Here is a 14,256-nt window from a genome sequence, read left to right on the forward strand (position 1 = left end):
TAAGATTAGCTCATTATATTCAAAGGTGCTTCAGCTTTCAAATAATAGTTAATTATCATAGTATAGTGTATAAAAATCTTAATAGAGAATCATAGTATAAAGTTATTAAGGAGAAAGTAGGATCCCCAATGTGGAAACCAGAAGGAGGTGTAAATTTACTGAGTGCTCCATTGACACGTAACTTGCGGGGAGAAAACATCACACTCATCCAGCAGTGTGGTATCTCTAAACTGGATAGGCTCTGCTTTTGACTACATTGCATCTTATTTTTAGTTCTTACTCTGTTTAAAGCATTTCTCTGTATTCTTCTAATTTCCTAAGCCCCTCTGTAAACCACATCCTCTATATTCCACCTTTCCTTCTCCACTCAGCAAATCTCCTTTACACCTAAGTGAACTTAATCCATTCAGAGAACGAACCATCCCTGGCTGCCTTTGAAAACAGACCACCTTCTTCAAATCTCCTCTAAGGGCCACACTTGACCTCCTGTTAAACAGTGATTTGTTCAATATTTTTATGTGAACACTGAGTGAATGTAAGACAGCTATACGCTCTCCTACCAATCCCCATTGGAGACTTAATGCTACAGACTCAGGGATATATAACCTGCTTCCTGGGACCAAGAATAGTATTGGTTGAGGGTGAAGGCTCTCGTAAGCTACATACTTACCCACATGGGGACAGAAATGGGGTTCTTTTAGGTCCACAAGATGCCCAGATGGAATCTGTACTTGCAGCAAAACTGAGCTGGCATCTACAAGCAAATAGAAAAGGAAAGCCTACTGATGGTGTTTCAAACAGCCCAGCCTAGAGGTCATGAAAAATACAAAAGATCAGTGTTCTCAGACTCATGGTTTCCATTTCCACAAAAAATAAATCAGAAATCCTGAACTTTCCCCTGTTCACCTATGACTCTACTAGTTTTGAAGGATTGTTTGCTACTCTATGTTGGCATATAGAATAGAACCTCTGAATAATTCCGCCAAACTGAATAATCAGTCCTCCAAAGACTGAACTTATTTCTTCAATACTAAATGCGTCTGAATGATAGAGGGGTCTGTGTCCTTTCACTTCGCACTCCCACTCTCTTTCTGTAGGTATGAGAATTAGTGGTGAAAAGAGAGATCACGAACTTCCATGGCATCCATTAATATGTCATATCTAGACCCCACAACACTGATGCTAATTGGGATCCCCGGACTACAGGACATGCAATTTTGGATTGGGTTTTCCTTCTTTGCAATATGCCTGGTGGCTCTTCTGGGAAATACTATTTTACTAATCATCATTCCTACAGAACACAGCCTGCATCAACCCATGTACGTTTTCCTGGCAGTGCTGGCAGCCACTGACATAGGGCTCTGTGTAGCCATTGCTCCCAAGATGTTGGCCATCTTCTGGTTTGGCTCATGCTCCATGGCTTTTGATGCTTGCTTAGCCCAGCTTTTCTTCATTCATGCCTTGCAGGGCATGGAATCTGGCATCCTGCTGGCCATGGCCTTTGACCGCTATGTTGCCATCTGTGATCCACTGAGGCACACATCCATCCTCACACCATCCATCCTGGTCACTATGGTGCTGGTTGTGGCAATTCGGGCAATGGTGCTTGTTGGCATTTTACCAATTTTAATCAAAAGACTACACCTTTTCCATTCCGTTGTAATTGCTCACTCCTACTGTGAGCACATGGCTGTGGTCAAGCTAGCTGCAGAAGACATCCGAGTCAATAAAACATGTGGTCTCCTAGTAGGTTTTACAATACTGGGATTTGACATGATTTTCATCTTCATTTCCTATATCCTTATCTTCCAGGCTGTTTTTCATCTACACCAAAAGGAGGCACGGCTCAAAGCATTTAACACATGCACAGCTCATATTTTTGTTTTCCTTGAGTTTTATATTCTTGCCTTCTTCTCCTTTTTCAGCCACCGTTTTGGACATGTTGCTCCTTCTACCCACATCCTTCTTTCTACCATCTATCTCCTTGTGCCACCTGCACTCAACCCTATTGTCTATGGTGTAAAAAATAAGGTAATTCGTAAGCGTGTGGCACAGATTTTTCTTCTGAATCGTCACTCCCAGCAGTAACCTATTAAATGGTTATGCTCATGTAAAGAATACTTTTGCTTCCTAGGGATGAAGACAGGTTGAACTCTGTGTGCACATTGTTGGGGGATTCACTTCAATGTGTGCAAACTTAAAGAGATACATTAAAAGGTATTTATTTCACAAGCTATAGTTAGAATGAAATAAAATCTGTTCAGGTTAAGACTGATATTAGCGGTCTTCACTCATTTTAATTCTAATTTTCTTTCTCCTGTCCATCTTTTTTATTTCATTTGCAATTATTTAATAAGAAAGCTTACTTAATAAAATGTAACTTCGCAAGTGCCATGCCTCTGCCTCTTTCATGACTGCATATTCAGAGAAAAGAAAGGTCAATTTCAGAGTCAAGAAAATAATGTTTAATCCTAAAGAAAAAAAAATCCTACCTGAACTGGGATCACCTCAACCAACAAATGCCTCTGAGATGGTTTGTGGTCAAGACCAAATTGTGTATAGTTCCTAGAGGCAAACTTCTGATATCTGAGGTTCTTCCAAATATCCTGGCAAAGATCTCTTTCCATAACGGGACCATCACTTGCCCTTTTACAAAGTCCACCACTGCCCTGCCTTCTTAACAGCCTGTGCTCTGAGGTTACCTAGCTCCAAGGGCCAAGAAACACAACTTGCCAGGATATAAAGGAAAGTTACAAAACACAAAGTTGCATTTTGCTAAGTGCCTAGAGCAGTAACATACTTATAATTTAGCTAAGTGCTTTAGATTCATTATCTTGCTTAAATATGGCCCCAAATAGATATGGTTTATCATTCCCAATTTAGATAAGAGGAAATTAAGTCTCAAAGGACTATTAGTTCTTAAGCAAAGAGTTATGAATATCACACCGGTTTCTCCATTATAGAGTTCATTATTTTTACACAGAAACATGCTGAAACTAATGAGTAAATTTTTCTTAGATTAGTGCCCAAACCAGGTATGTTTTTTTTTCCTACATATCTATTAAAAAATAAAATTCCCGGGGTGCCTGGGTGGCTCAGTCCGTTAAGTATCTGAATTTGGCTCAGGTTATGATCTCCGAGTTCACGGGTTGAGCTCTGAATCGGGCTCTGTGTTGACAGGTCAGAGCTTGGAGTCTGCTTCCTCATATATTTGGAAAAGCAAAGATCAATTAATGTGTTTCATGAAACTGAAATTTACATATGAATATATATGGCTTTCAATTAGATATATTTTTCCCCGTCAGAATTATGGTCTTAAGTACCTAAACTTTTTTTAAAAGAAGAAATAAAAATACAATACCAGATTTCAAGACGTTAAAAGTTACAGAAGGAACAAATGCTGATAAAAATAGATGAAACCAAACCAATAAAAATAACTTTAGAAATAGTTATTTAGAAGTTTTACAAGGTAGATTTAATAATTAAACCTAAAAGTATGACTTTCGAGATCATTAGTATATTTAGCATATCAAGATATGGCTAAGAATGAAACCATTTTTGAAATTAATAAAATGTAACTTCACAAGTGTCTGATTCTGCCTCTTATATGACCGCATATTCGGAGCAAAGAAAAGGATATTTTGAGGCAAGAAAAGAACGTTTCGTTCAAAGCAAAAAAAAAAAAAAAAATCCTTCCTGATCTGGGGGCACTGCAGACCTCCATCGGCTGATTTAGGGCATTTGCCGTCTCCTGGAGGAAGCCACCCAATCTCCGCTGGTATCACCTCCAAACTAGCAATTCAGCAGCACCTTCCAAGGCTGTCCCATCGCTTGTAGGCCTACAGCTTCTGGGTCATGTGATATGTAAGAAGACTAACAGGTGCCATGACCACTAGCCCAGAGCTGCACCTCCAGGCTACAAAGTTGGATGAGATCCTATCTGGGAGGATCAATTGCTTTGTAAACCTTCAGTTACTTTTGTTTGCTGAGGTCCTAAAAACAGAGAAGGCAATTCCATAAAGTAACTGACTGAATACAATCAACTCCAATCATGATGAATTGCTGATTCTTTCAGGGCAAAAGAGGTCCATTGTAATTAACCTGACACTAAGTGGCTGGTTGGTGTCCACATCAGCTCTGTTTCTCGAAGGCTGCACATTCAGCAGCAACGATGACAGTGGGGACCCACACAGTTGGATTCATGCACAACTTCCATCTCTACCCTCTTGTCTACTGCATACGTTTCACACTTGTTCCAACACTGAGGGTGACCGATGACAGGAAGACTTCTGGCCACACCATTCTGCCTAACTGGTTGTTTCAAGCTCCTTCCATGCTTGAAGCTCTCTGGTGGATATTAACTGTAAACACAAACACCTTTACGCGGGTGTCCTCTGCTTTGGGTCAGCTGTATGTCTCTTCTACAGAACGCTTTTGTCCAGTGTTTCATTACTTCTCTGTCCAACCTCCTGACCAATTAGTCTTTCACAAATTTCTGGGAGTCTACATATATTCTTACCGCAGGTCACTTCTTTTTAAACACCAAAGGATGATCGGGTACACCTCCTGAAGCTGTAACTATTGGGCACATTTGCCTTTGCTGGAACTTCCAAATCTCAGGTGTGTTTCCCTTCACTTTTATCTGCCAAGGACACTCCTGAGTGCTACTGTAGTGTAGAGGCAGTCTATTTTACTCAATCAGTCTAGACTTATTTCTTTTTCCTTTAGCTGGTCATAAGTAACTATTATGGGACAACAGATGTGACTTGAGGGAGAAGTGGAGGTATTAGGAGTGATAGTCGATAGGGCGACCTGGAACACTGGCTTGTGCTTGTGTCTTCTGGTCCCACTTGTCCCTGATCCAAGGTAAATGATTCCCATCTTATAATGAACTGGGATGGACCACATAATTTTCTTGATCTCACAGAATTTGGGGAATCATAGGCAGTCTGGCCAAATAGTCACATTTTGTTCCATGGGCTGGTGTTCTGTATCTCTGTCCCTACCAGGGTCAAGTAAAATAACAACAACAAAAAAATGTTAATATTTTGTTTGTTTTTATTTGCCTAAGAATTACTATTTATATTCATTTCCAGATCAGCTCAGAAGTTTCTTTAGATGAATAAGAAAATTGTGTCTGTTTCCAAAATAAAGTACATGGGAAGAGAGAATTTTCTCCTTGATATTACAGGCAAAATACCTTCTTAAGGCTCTCAGTGACTTATTGTGGAGGGAAGACAAAGGAACATATTCAGTACATTATTTCATTAACGGGTGCCTGGGTGACTCGGTTGGTTGAATACTGAAACCTTGACATGATCTCATGGTTCATGTCAAGCCATGCTGAATGTTGAAATCTTGGTCATGATCTCACAGTTCATGGATTCCAGCCCTGCACTGAGCTTTGCACTGAAGTACAGAACCTGTTTGAGATTCTCTCTCTCTTCTTCTCTCTCTGGCCCTCCTTCACTCATGTGAGTTATCTCTCCTCTCTCAAAGGAGATAAACATAAAAAAATATATATTTCAATAAGTGGGTAAGGGAAAACATAAGCTAGAAACCTTGTTTCTCTACTACTAAAAAAAAAATACATGAAAAAGTGAACAAGGATCCCAGCAACCCAGACCATCTGATAAACCCTTCTAACCCATTCTCTACACTGTCCAGTAACTAACATATTTAAACATGAACCTTTGCCAACTCATCTAAGATGCCTAAAAATGCATCAGCCTCGGTAGTAGAACTCACTGAAACCTGGTAAATCCTAATGATATCTAAAGTACAGCAAGCTAGAGGAAGAAGATCCCAGTTGGATGGGATGAGTAGGAAGGGCAGGTGGTCTCTTGCAGGTTGGAGAATGTTGCCTGCAGTAAATGTTGCTGCACATGCTAGGTCCTTGCTAGACTGTGAACCACAGGGAAAGACCACGAACAGAGTTGGAGTTCACAGGCCTCAGGCATGTAGCTCCCAAAGCTCAACCACTTCTCCTCAGGCTGGCTTCACAGAGCAGATCCCCACCACGCCCAGGACTGAGGGTGTGCTGGCACACTAACACCTCATTTGGGGACGCGAACTAGCAACTCATACTGCTTATCCTCCATGGCTCCCATTTTCTATCACCTGTTTTAGAGATGTTCAATGCCTTGCATGAACATAGCATAGTAAGTTTCCTTATTGACCCTCAACATAAATACTGTAACATTGTATCTTTGCTGAGAGAGTGTAAGGAAGGTCTTGGAAAGCAAGCTAACAGCCCAAGGCCTGTGGAAATAAAAGGGGCCATAGCTGGGGGGAATAGCTCATCAAAGGACTGCTTTGGGGGAAATCCTTTCATACACTACTAAAAGGAGAGTCCAAACACCGTCAACTCTCCCAGGACTCCTCCTCCCTTTACTGGGGATTATAGACAATGAAGTAAGGTTGGGAAAGGGAACAACAGGAGGCTCCTGGCAGGAGAAAGACCTCTAAGAATGGTGGCCAGAAAGAGTTTCTGGAGAGACAGGAGGCTGGCACAGACGTGAAAGGAAAAGGTGCGGTGAGTGCAACAGGTAAGGACAAGAGAGTGACAACGCAGACAAGGCCAGAGCCAGAAAAGGAGTGGCTCAAGAATAAAAGGAACTATTTTCCTCCTAAACATGAGTGTTTCTTGCACTAGGACAACTTGGACTTCACCAATGCCTAGCTTCACGGGGCCTGCAGTTTGACTCATGGCACAAAGCAATTGTGAACCTGTGCTATAGCCCCGGGCTACTTTCCAAGACAGCTACAGGAAACCTGCCTTGCTATAAAACTGAGTCCCATTTCTTTTTCGTCCCTCTCTGCCTTACTTCCTTCCAACTTCCTGCCTTCCTGGGGCTTCTCACCGGGTCAGATGCTGAGGGCCAGGGATGAGGACCCAGGGCTACATCCAACACCGGCCCACACAGGGAGACAGGGCCACGCGGTCAGCCGGGGATAGCAGGGTCGGCCAAGAAGGGCTTGCCTCAGAGTGGACAGAGAGCACCCGATTCTTGGCTTCGAGATTCCTCAAGCCACCCTCACTTGCCTGCAGGATCCGGGACTGCACCGCCTCCGCTGTCTCTCCACTGTTTCCAGGCGCCCCTTCCCTGCCTCTGGAATCTTTCCAGCCAGAGACTTCCAGGAAGCACTAAGGCAGCCAGGCCTCGCCCCTCTTTCCGCCGCCCCTCCCATTGGTGGAGAGGACCATTTCCCAGCCAATCACTTGCCCGAACACCTGACTCCACCCCTCAATCCCAGGCTGGGGATCTGTGATTGGCCAGACTGGAAGAGCTCTCGCCCCTCCCACCTCAGTAAATTCTGTTGGCCTGGGGCCGGAAGAAGCACCTGAGTCGGGTGCTCTATTCTTCTGAGGGGAGGATGCCCTGTCCCTGGAAACTCAGGTTGGCTTCAGAAACTGCCGCTGCTACTGATTTTTGTTAGTTTGAATGGTGTATATTTTTTTCTGCACGTGGCATGGCTTTTCTCAAGTATTACAGAGATCTACAATGTCATTCTCTTGTTGGAATTAACCATAAATTCCACATGATATCTTTCCACTGGTAATATTATAACAGCCTAGAGACTGCCAGGTCCATGGCCTAAACCCTCAGGCTGTGTACACTGCAGCCAAGACCTGCTTCGTAACTCTTTCTTGCTTTAAACCTAACCCGAAGGTTAAAGTCTTTTGTGTGACTTGATAAATGGTTTGCAGAAAGAATTCCACCTGCAAAATATATTGTCTCAAGCACATGAAAAAGTATACCATGAATCGTGCTTAATTTTTGTAATGGAAAATGTCAGTTTCAAACATTTATCCTTAATTTGAGAACATGTCTGAGACAAACAGCCTCTTCAAAAACTCGCTGTTGAAATAATCCACTTAATATTCAGAAGGTTTATTTCCCACTCTTTCGAACACATGTGTCTTACCAAGGCCGCCAACAAACTTTTCAATTATGGCTCAACTAATCTTTTAACATGAACCAAGATGACATCCTCCGTTGAAAATTTTGGGATGGGTATCGAGGAGGGCACCTTTTGGGATGAGCACTGGGTGTTGTATGGAAACCAATTTGACAATAAATTTCATATATTGAAAAAATAAATAATCACAACAACAAAAATAAATAAAAGAAAAAAAAAGAAAATTTTGGGCATGACTGTATTTATATTATGTTGTTGTTTTCCTTGTGAGTGTGCACTATTTATTAACTTTCTTTCTGATAGGATTGAAAAATAACGCATCTGCCAGATCAATATCTACATGTCATGTAGCTGAAAAATCCAACCAAAACCAACTTCTGGCATAACAGTTGCAATTGGTACCATTAATTGCTTGTGTTTTCAATAGTTCACTGACCCACTATCTATCTCCAATATTTGCTTAAACAGAGACAAAACATGTAGTTATGTTATACTATATATACTATACTATATATATTTTTCTATATATATTGCATACTATATATATTTATATATATTGTATTATATTTTATATACTATATATGTATATGTATTATTATGTATTGTATTCTACTGTATATATTTTAATATATAAAATATTCTGTAATACCTTACATGGGTGCATAGTTGGCATAAAATATTCTGTAATACCTTACATGGGTGCATAGTTGGCATAAAATATTCTGTAATACCTTACATGGGTGCATAGTTGGCATAAAATATTCTGTAATACCTTACATGGGTGCATAGTTGGCATAAAATATTCTGTAATACCTTACATGGGTGCATAGTTGGCATAAAATATTCTGTAATACCTTACATGGGTGCATAGTTGGCATAAAATATTCTGTAATACCTTACATGGGTGCATAGTTGGCATTAAATATTCTGTAATACCTTACATGGGTGCATAGTTGGCATAAAATATTCTGTAATACCTTACATGGGTGCATAGTTGGCATTAAATATTCTGTAATACCTTACATGGGTGCATAGTTGGCATAAAATATTCTGTAATACCTTACATGGGTGCATAGTTGGCATAAAATATTCTGTAATACCTTACATGGGTGCATAGTTGGCATTAAATATTCTGTAATACCTTACATGGGTGCATAGTTGGCATAAAATATTCTGTAATACCTTACATGGGTGCATAGTTGGCATTAAATATTCTGTAATACCTTACATGGGTGCATAGTTGGCATAAAATATTCTGTAATACCTTACATGGGTGCATAGTTGGCATAAAATATTCTATAATACCTTACATGGGTGCATAGTTGGCATTAAATATTCTGTAATACCTTACATGGGTGCATAGTTGGCATAAAATATTCTGTAATACCTTACATGGGTGCATAGTGCATTTATTGGCATTGCAGAGTCTCTCTACTCTATCATGTACATCTCTCTCAGCATTTTTGTACAATTGCATTTCTAGTGCTTTATTTCAGTCAGTATGGATCATCATTTTTCCAAGCTTCCAAGAGCCAAATTAGCAACATATTGGCACCATTTCGCAAGGTTCTTGGGAAAAAGTTAAGTCTTCTGTCATAAGGGATTGCTCTCATATAAACAAACTTTCTCCATCTGACTTTTAGTCCCCCCATTGTTGTTGTTGTCATTTTATTTTCTTTTTGTGTTTTAAGCTGAATTTTCAAAATTTTCAGATTTTCCAACTCAGATGTCTCCATTTTACACCTCCATGCCCCACTCTTTCCAAAACAGGAGATGGAATTTAGCATAGAAGACTTACAAGGTTTGAGAATTTTGCCTTCCCTGGAGCTTCACTACTCCTAGAAGTTCTCTGCTCTCCACGTATTTTAGGTGAGTGATGATTGCATTCTTCCAAGGATGTCCTCTCTTCTTCCAGCTTTATCTTAAATTAGTGGTTAAAAATGGTCTCATTTCATTGTCCTTCTCTATTGCATCAGTGGCCCTCAGACATACAATTCTGTGGTTCTAAGGATTAATGTGTTTGGTTTGTGTAGCCTTCCCCAAATGCATTTGTTACAGCTCTCTCTTTTGTCCATGTTGTTCCCAACACACTGTTATTGTATCTGTCCTTAAATAACTTGAGCTTTTCTCTACCTCCAGGTTTTGTTAACTTGAGCTTTTCTCTACCTCCAGGTTTTTTTTTTTTGTTTTGTTTATTACTTACTCTTATCCTTTCCATAGATTTTTCTTTCTCCAGCTTTTCAAAAAAATGCTTCCATTATATTATAGATCGCTGCTGATGGATAATCTGATCATACTATCTAAAGTAGCCCCCATTCAGGGTGGCTCAGTTGTGTAAGCAACCGGCTCTTGGTTTCTGCTCAGGTCATGATCTCATGACTCATGGGGTCCAGCCACACATTGGGCCCCACACCAACAGCATAGAGCCTGCTTAGGATTCTCTCTGTCCTTCTCTCTGTGCCCCTCCCCTACTCATGCATGTGTGATCTCTCTCTCAAAATAAACAAACATTGAAAAAAGTAGTCTCGGGGCGCCTGGGTGGCTTGGTCGGTTAAGTGTCCGACTTCGGCTCAGGTCATGATCTCACAGTCTGTGAGTTTGAGCCCTGCGTTGGGCTCTGTGCTGACAGCTCAGAGGCTGGAGCCTGTTTCAGATTCTGTGTCTCCCTCTCTCTGTGACCCTCCCCCATTCATGCTCTGTCTCTCTCTGTCTCAAAAATAAATAAAGGTTAAAAAAAATTTTTTTAATAAAAAAAAAATAAAAATAAAAAAAGGAGTCTCATCCTTTGTTCTCTCAGAGCATCTCATCCATTTTTATAACACATTTTCAGAATGCAAAATTCTTCACTCAACTTAAGAGTTACATAGTTTATTTTATGTAATTTCCCAAATGCTCTCTCTCCATTAGATCAACATTTTATGAAACCCATCTGCTTCATAGCAGACTTGTTTTTTTACTACATCTTCAGCACCTACTACCATGCCTACATTAGAGCAGAATTCTAGTGTGCATTCATTGAACGAATCTTCTTTGATTGAATACCTGGCTGACCTATTGTGTGATAGGTAGCCTAGGCTCCTGACTACTCCAGAAAAAGCATTGCCATTGATCTATAAATAATTGAAATTATTTCTTCAATATTAACTAAAATTCACACCAAAACCCAAAAACCAAAAACAAAACAAAAATCCTCAAACAACAAAATACTTTACCTATGAGAATGGGATCATGAGCCAAAGTCGTCACTTTTATATTAAGTAGAACAGTGTAGACTTAGAATAAACATGAATATGAAGATGCTTCTGAGGGTATCAGTCTGTTTTTTCTAACTGGACTCTTTTCCTCTTTAATTTCTTTTCCTTTCTATGTTCACTGGCAAATTTTCATCATTTTTTAAATCAGAATTAACAAATATAGACACCTAAACAGTGAAGTTATTTCCAATTTACCCATCTGATTCCAACTTAAACACTTGTCCAGAAAGAAGAAATAAAAAATTCAAGGTTAAAAGTGACACGATACTTAATAAATAGACATTGAGAGAGGTATTCTAGCCACAGAAGAAATTGCTAACCTATGCTATTAAAGGCTAATTTTGAACATTATCAGGAATACAATAGATCATAAAGAAATTATAATCTTTATATCACATACCCATAATGGCTTACCCTACAAAATAGTCCATATAAATATGAGTATTGAACTTCAAAAAAAGAAAAGAGGTATATCACAGTCAAGAGTAGCTAGAAAAATGAATTATAAGAAAATACCATAACAGAATATTTCTCTATTTAAAATAATAGATAAGGAGCAGATGGGATTAGAATATGCAAGATCATCAAATGGGAGAAGGGGCTATAAATATTTTCAAAGAATCAACTGAGTCAATTTGAACCACACTGAGGAAACAGATAAAAGAATGGTAGGACAGTTTTTGATATCATCAGGTCTTCTGGAAGAGTGTTTTTAGGAAGAGATTTCATTTAAAAACTTTAAAAGAATTTTAGCTAGACAGAGTGAAATGAGAATATGTTACCAAAAATTCCAGGAAGAACTCTAGAAGGAACATCATGAGAGTTTCTTCATCTGTTCAAAAAATTTGGTCAAAATCATCCAGATCTCCAGGATTGCAGATTTAAAATGCCTTCAGTCTTAGTGTTCAAGAGATATAAATAATCCCATCAATTAAGACCTACAAATGTACAGCATCACAATGAAAGTCAGTGATAATGAGTCAATAAAACACCTCTGATAAAGGAGATAAGACTGAACAACAGGATAGTCTTGTGGCAGCAAACATAGTAGATAAGACCACATAATAGTGGATATATTACATTATCAGGGAAATATATTAAGAATATATCATTTAAATCAGCCACCTTCCAAGCAGTTCTCCTGAGAACAAAATCTAGTCAATGCTAATTAATACTTTAAATATTAAAAATAGAAGATATAGGGATTCAGGCTTTTAGAAAGAGGGTTAATATTTCCCCCCCATGTAAGTAAATGAATCTTAACAAAAGAATAGTTGATGAGGTTGTTGTTTCAGAATTTGTGAGAAGTAAAACCTTGGAGGAATCGATCTCTGATCGTCTTGGTTCTTATAGATCATTCACCATGGATGGAGCAAGGAGGTAGATGCTAGCCACAAAGATGTGAATATGAGGAGCCATATGGCCACCAAATCTGTGAGTGAGGAAGGAGAAAAAGGCTGGAGCATAGACCACTAAGATCACACACACACATGAGATCCACATGTTTCCAAGGTCTTGAGCTTAGCACCTTTGGATGGAAGATGGAAGACAGTGTAAAGGATGATAACATAGGAACGTAGGATTAATATGAAATCTAAACCTCCAGCAAGGAAGGCAGCAGTCAGCCTGCAGATTCTGCAGATCCTTGTGTCTTCACAAGGTAGCCTGATCAGAGCCATAAATTCACAGTAAGTGTGAGAGATGACAGTAGTTCTGCAGTAAGGAAGCCACTGAGGCATGAAGGGTTGAGGACTGAAGAGCAAAACCCCATGGAGGGAAATCAAGTTCTTGATGACTCTATGTGTCAGGATAGCAAAATGTCTCAGAGGATCACAGATTGCCATATACCGGTCAAAGGCCATGGTCAAGATAAACCCTGAGGCCATGTTGCATAGTGAATGAATGAGAAACACTTGTGTGAGTGTTCTTCAAAATAGATCTCCCTACCATGGAGCCAAAAAATGCTGAGGATTTGGGCACAGTGGTGATGGAGATGAACAAGTCAGCCACAGAGAGCATACAAAGGAAGAAGTACATGGGGTCATGCAGGTTGGAATCTGTTCTGACAATAAAGAGAAGAATTACCCAGCAGAGCACTCAGGTAGATAGGCAGAAGGGCCATGAGAGCCAAGTGTGAATGGCCTCCATCCCTAGAAGGCCAAGGAGAAGAAAAGTACTGGGGTGGAAATTGGTATTATTTGACAATGACATGATGAAAACCCCTGGCTCCACTCAGTCGTGAGATGGTGCTGAGTCTTTCATACTCATTTGTCCATTCATTCTCTTCTGCCTTTATTTTCATTTATATAAAAGCCTTGGCGATGTTTTATACCCCAAGGATACAGTGATAAGTAGGACTGATCCCTAGCTTTAGATATTAGCATTCTAATAGTGGAGAAACCTATGCAAACCAAGGATTAAATTCCCAAGTGAACAATTCAGTGAAAGTTATATGAATAAACAGGGAGACTTATTCCACTTGTATGAGCCAGAAGATTCATAGTGAAGATGCTTAGTCTTGGTTCTGAAGCATATTGGACCTTTAAAATTAAGAGAAAACTATGACTACAATAAAGTTCACAGTCAGAAGACATCAATGCCTCCACTGAGATTAAAGAATCTTCTTTTGCGGGGTGCCTGGGTGGATCAGTCGGTTATGCGTCCCGCTCCTGATTTTGGCACAAGTCATGATATCAGGGTTTGTGAGGGTGAGCCCATGTTGGGCTCTGTGCTTGACAGTGCAGAGCTTGCTTGGGATTCTCTCTCTTGCTCGCTCTCTCTCTGCCCCTCCCCTGCTCACATGCTCTCTCTGTCTCTCAAAATAAATAAATAAACTTAAAAAATAAAAAAAATAACAATCTTCTTTTGTTTGTATGTGGGTGAATCTGGAGTAGTTGTTTGAAACTTAAGCTTTTATGTTTTTTTTTAATTTTTGAGAGAGAGAGAGCTCATATGATCAGTAGAAGGGCAGAGAGAGATAGAGGGGAGAGCATGAAGGACAGAGGATCTGAAGCAGGATCTGGGCTGACAGCAGAGAGCCCGATGTGGGACTCGAACTCACAAGCATGTGAGATCATGA

General features: G+C 39.9%; 1 protein-coding gene and 1 pseudogene across 1 annotated transcript; one reads left to right on the top strand and one right to left on the bottom strand.

Moving 5' to 3' along the window:
• The first annotated feature begins 1,137 nt into the window (after positions 1-1,137).
• Positions 1,138-2,088, top strand: LOC131488620 (olfactory receptor 52A1-like). Its single transcript, XM_058690480.1, has one exon. It carries the CDS (start codon positions 1,138-1,140, stop codon positions 2,086-2,088), a length of 951 nt encoding a protein of 316 aa, XP_058546463.1.
• Positions 2,089-12,468: 10,380 nt separating this feature from the next.
• On the bottom strand, positions 12,469-13,388 carry LOC131486582 (olfactory receptor 52D1-like; annotated as a pseudogene).
• Between the last annotated feature and the right edge of the window lie 868 nt (positions 13,389-14,256).

The sequence above is a fragment of the Neofelis nebulosa genome, chromosome 10 (genome assembly GCF_028018385.1).
Source record: "Neofelis nebulosa isolate mNeoNeb1 chromosome 10, mNeoNeb1.pri, whole genome shotgun sequence".
NCBI classification, from domain to species: Eukaryota; Metazoa; Chordata; class Mammalia; order Carnivora; family Felidae; genus Neofelis; species Neofelis nebulosa.